General features: G+C 41.7%; 1 protein-coding gene across 1 annotated transcript in view; it reads left to right on the top strand.

The window, feature by feature from the left end:
• The window catches only part of hip1r (huntingtin interacting protein 1 related), a gene marked incomplete in the record, with an annotated part of 58,168 nt that overhangs the window by 27,751 nt on the left and 27,454 nt on the right, over nt 1–2,963 (top strand). The window contains 1 exon segment of the mRNA XM_014023525.1: nt 630–777. Within this exon segment, the coding sequence (XP_013878979.1) occupies nt 630–777 (148 nt within the window).

Raw genomic sequence — 2,963 nt, 5'->3', positions numbered from 1 at the left:
GCTGTCGGTGTCTTCTCAGTTATTCCCGCAACGTGAAGATAATCGCATTTCTTTTCCTACATCTCCAGACATAATCGCATTTCTTTTCCTACATCTCCAGACAGCATATAACATCACCAAAACTAGTTGATATGACAGAATAATTACAACTTTCCCGATAGTAGCAACACATTCCTGATAGCTTCTCTCCATTGTCCTGGGATGTGTAGTCCCAGCAAGTTTGTGACTTCTACTTCCTGTTTACTACAGACATGCGTCTGACGTAGTGACGCTTTGCGTACCCTGGTTGATTTGCTCGAACTAAAAAAAAAATTCCTGGATCCGCGTCGTAATCCAAAACATCACGAAAATTTTAAAGTGTTCCTTTGGTCAATACCCACCTGCGGTAAAAATTTCACAAAAATCTGTCCATACAATTTTGAGGAATTTTTTCGACAGACAGAATGACCTATCACCCCTAAAGAATCACCCCTAAAAAGAGCCCATCACCACTGTTTACTTTGTTTCACTTTGTGTGAAATATGTGGATTTATGAAGCAGAATTCAAATCACTGATTCTGATTCTTTGCTATATACATGTCCAAACTTTTGTGAAATTAGGTTATTTCTATATGGATGTGTCTGTTCAGGCCTGTCGAGAAGGTGAGCTGGCCAAGAAGCTGCAGGATGAGCAGTTCTGTCTGCTGCAGTGTGCAGTGGTGGAGGCTGAGGGCATCATACTGGACGCTGTGGCTAAACTGGATGACCCCATACATGTCCGCTGCATCAGCTCTCCTGGTAAAATGCTTCTCTTCCCCCTCGTCATTAAAAAAAAAGAAACATATCTGATATTAGGCAAGGTAATTCAGTTTTTCTTACCTTTTTATCAACATGAAATAGGAGCAATGAACCACAATTTAATAAGGTTTATTAATGGACTTTAAATAAAAACAAATATTTGTATTTATCAGCGTGATGGGATTTAAGCATTTATTGTATGCATTTATATATGAGCTCAAAAGTCTCTTTGAAAAACCAACKAGTATCAAAGCAGTTTCAGGATTGAATTTAGATGCAGATTAGCCTGAGCATCTTATGCAATTCCACTGGATTCTAATCTCCATTCACTTCTCTGTCTGGACTTTCTCCCACTGACATGGTTTCTCTGGTAAAATTTCAACCGGGCCGGTCTATGGGAAGAAAATTGTGCCAGCAGAAACTGAATTTTACGGAGCCCGCCAAGAGTCAGTGGGTGAAAATAAAACAGCTGCTGGAAATCCGTGCGCACAGATTGATAAACTGCGCTCTCAGTTTCTGCAATCCGTGTGCACAGATTACTAAACCGTGCGCTCGGTTTTGGCAATCCATGCACACGGATTGCTGACATCTGGAGAGGTTGGATGTGACCATGGGTGTTTGTGGGAACTGAAGTCGTTCATCAGCTCAGAAAATGCTTAAGGAGCGTTTTTTGTTCATTAAATGGTAAATGGACTGAACTTATAGAGCGCTTTAGCAAGTCCCTCTAGACCCCAAAGCACTTTACACTTACAGACKTTCACCCATTCACACTCACATTCACACACTGATGATGGTAAGCTACACTGTAGCCACAGCTGCCCTGGGGCACACTGACAGAAGTGGGGCAGCCATGCACCGCCACCAGATCCTCTGACCACCATCAGTAGGCAAGGTGGTTGAAGTGTCTTGCCCAAGGACATAACGACTGAGACGGCGGGACGGGTGATTGAACCAGCYACCTCCTGGTTCCAGGACAACTCCCCTAACCACTCCGCCACAGCCGCCCACTAAAGTCAAAGTACTGCACAGAAAAGGTTCAAATTTGAGTATGTTGTACAGTTTTTGTCCCACTGACCCTTGGCGGGCTCTGTAGAATTTGAATTGCTCATACTGAAACTGTATGTGCATATTTTGAAATCGAATGCAATGGATTGAATATGACTACTTTCACTTTCAGTTCCAAAATTCAGATTTTTGTGTCACACATCCTTGAGAAAACCAGAGTAGTCAAACACAGATCAACAGATTCACGTTTCACATCACTGAAACTTCTTTTCTGTAATGTAACAGAGTTGATGCAATCAACCATAAAAATGTCAAAAAAGAAAAAAAAAAGTTTATTGCAGTGATTAATTTTACCAATGGAAAATGTTACATTTACATCACGTCATGGAACAGTCAGCAGCAGCATCTGATAAATATCTGCCTGCAGCTGGGAACAACACTGTGGGAGGACTGTATCTGAACACAGCTCTTCGATGGGCAGCGAATGCTGCTGTAACTCCTGCCCAGTCCCAAAGCACCAACAGGTGGCTTAGTCCTCAGGTCTTTCACTGATGTTAAATGTAAATCTGTCAATCTGTGTTTGATTACTCTGGCTTTCTCAAAGACCAGGATGTGTAACAGAAAAATCTGAATTTAGCCTCTCCTTTGGCTCCCTGTCAATTTCAGAATAAAATTTAAAATCTTACTTCTAAAGCCCATCATATATTAAACATCTTATTGCTTCATATTTTCCTAACAGAGCACTTCGCTCTCAGACTGCAGGTTTACTTGTGGTTCCTCGAGTTTCTAAAAGTAGAATGGGAGGCAGAGCTTTCAGTTATCAAGCTCCTCTCTTGTAGAACCAACTTCCAGTTTCTGTCTGTGAGGCTGACACTCTGTCTGCTTTTAAGACTAGACTAAGGCTACGTTCACACTGCAGGCAAATCCGACCCAAATCCGATTTTTTTGACCCGTCTGACTCATATCCGATTTTTTTATGACAGTCTGAACGAGACAAATCCGATTTTTTCGACCCGTCTGACTCATATCCGATTTTTTTATGACAGTCTGAACGAGACAAATCCGATTTTTTCGACCCGTCTGACTCATATCCGATTTTTTTATGACAGTCTGAACGAGACAAATCCGATTTTTTCGACCCGTCTGACTCATATCCGATTTTTTTATGACAGTCTGAACGA

This window comes from Austrofundulus limnaeus, unplaced genomic scaffold (assembly GCF_001266775.1).
Source record: "Austrofundulus limnaeus strain Quisiro unplaced genomic scaffold, Austrofundulus_limnaeus-1.0 Scaffold374, whole genome shotgun sequence".
Classification (NCBI taxonomy): domain Eukaryota; kingdom Metazoa; phylum Chordata; class Actinopteri; order Cyprinodontiformes; family Rivulidae; genus Austrofundulus; species Austrofundulus limnaeus.
Note: the sequence above shows the minus strand (reverse complement) of the source record. Positions and strands in the feature narration are given on the sequence as shown.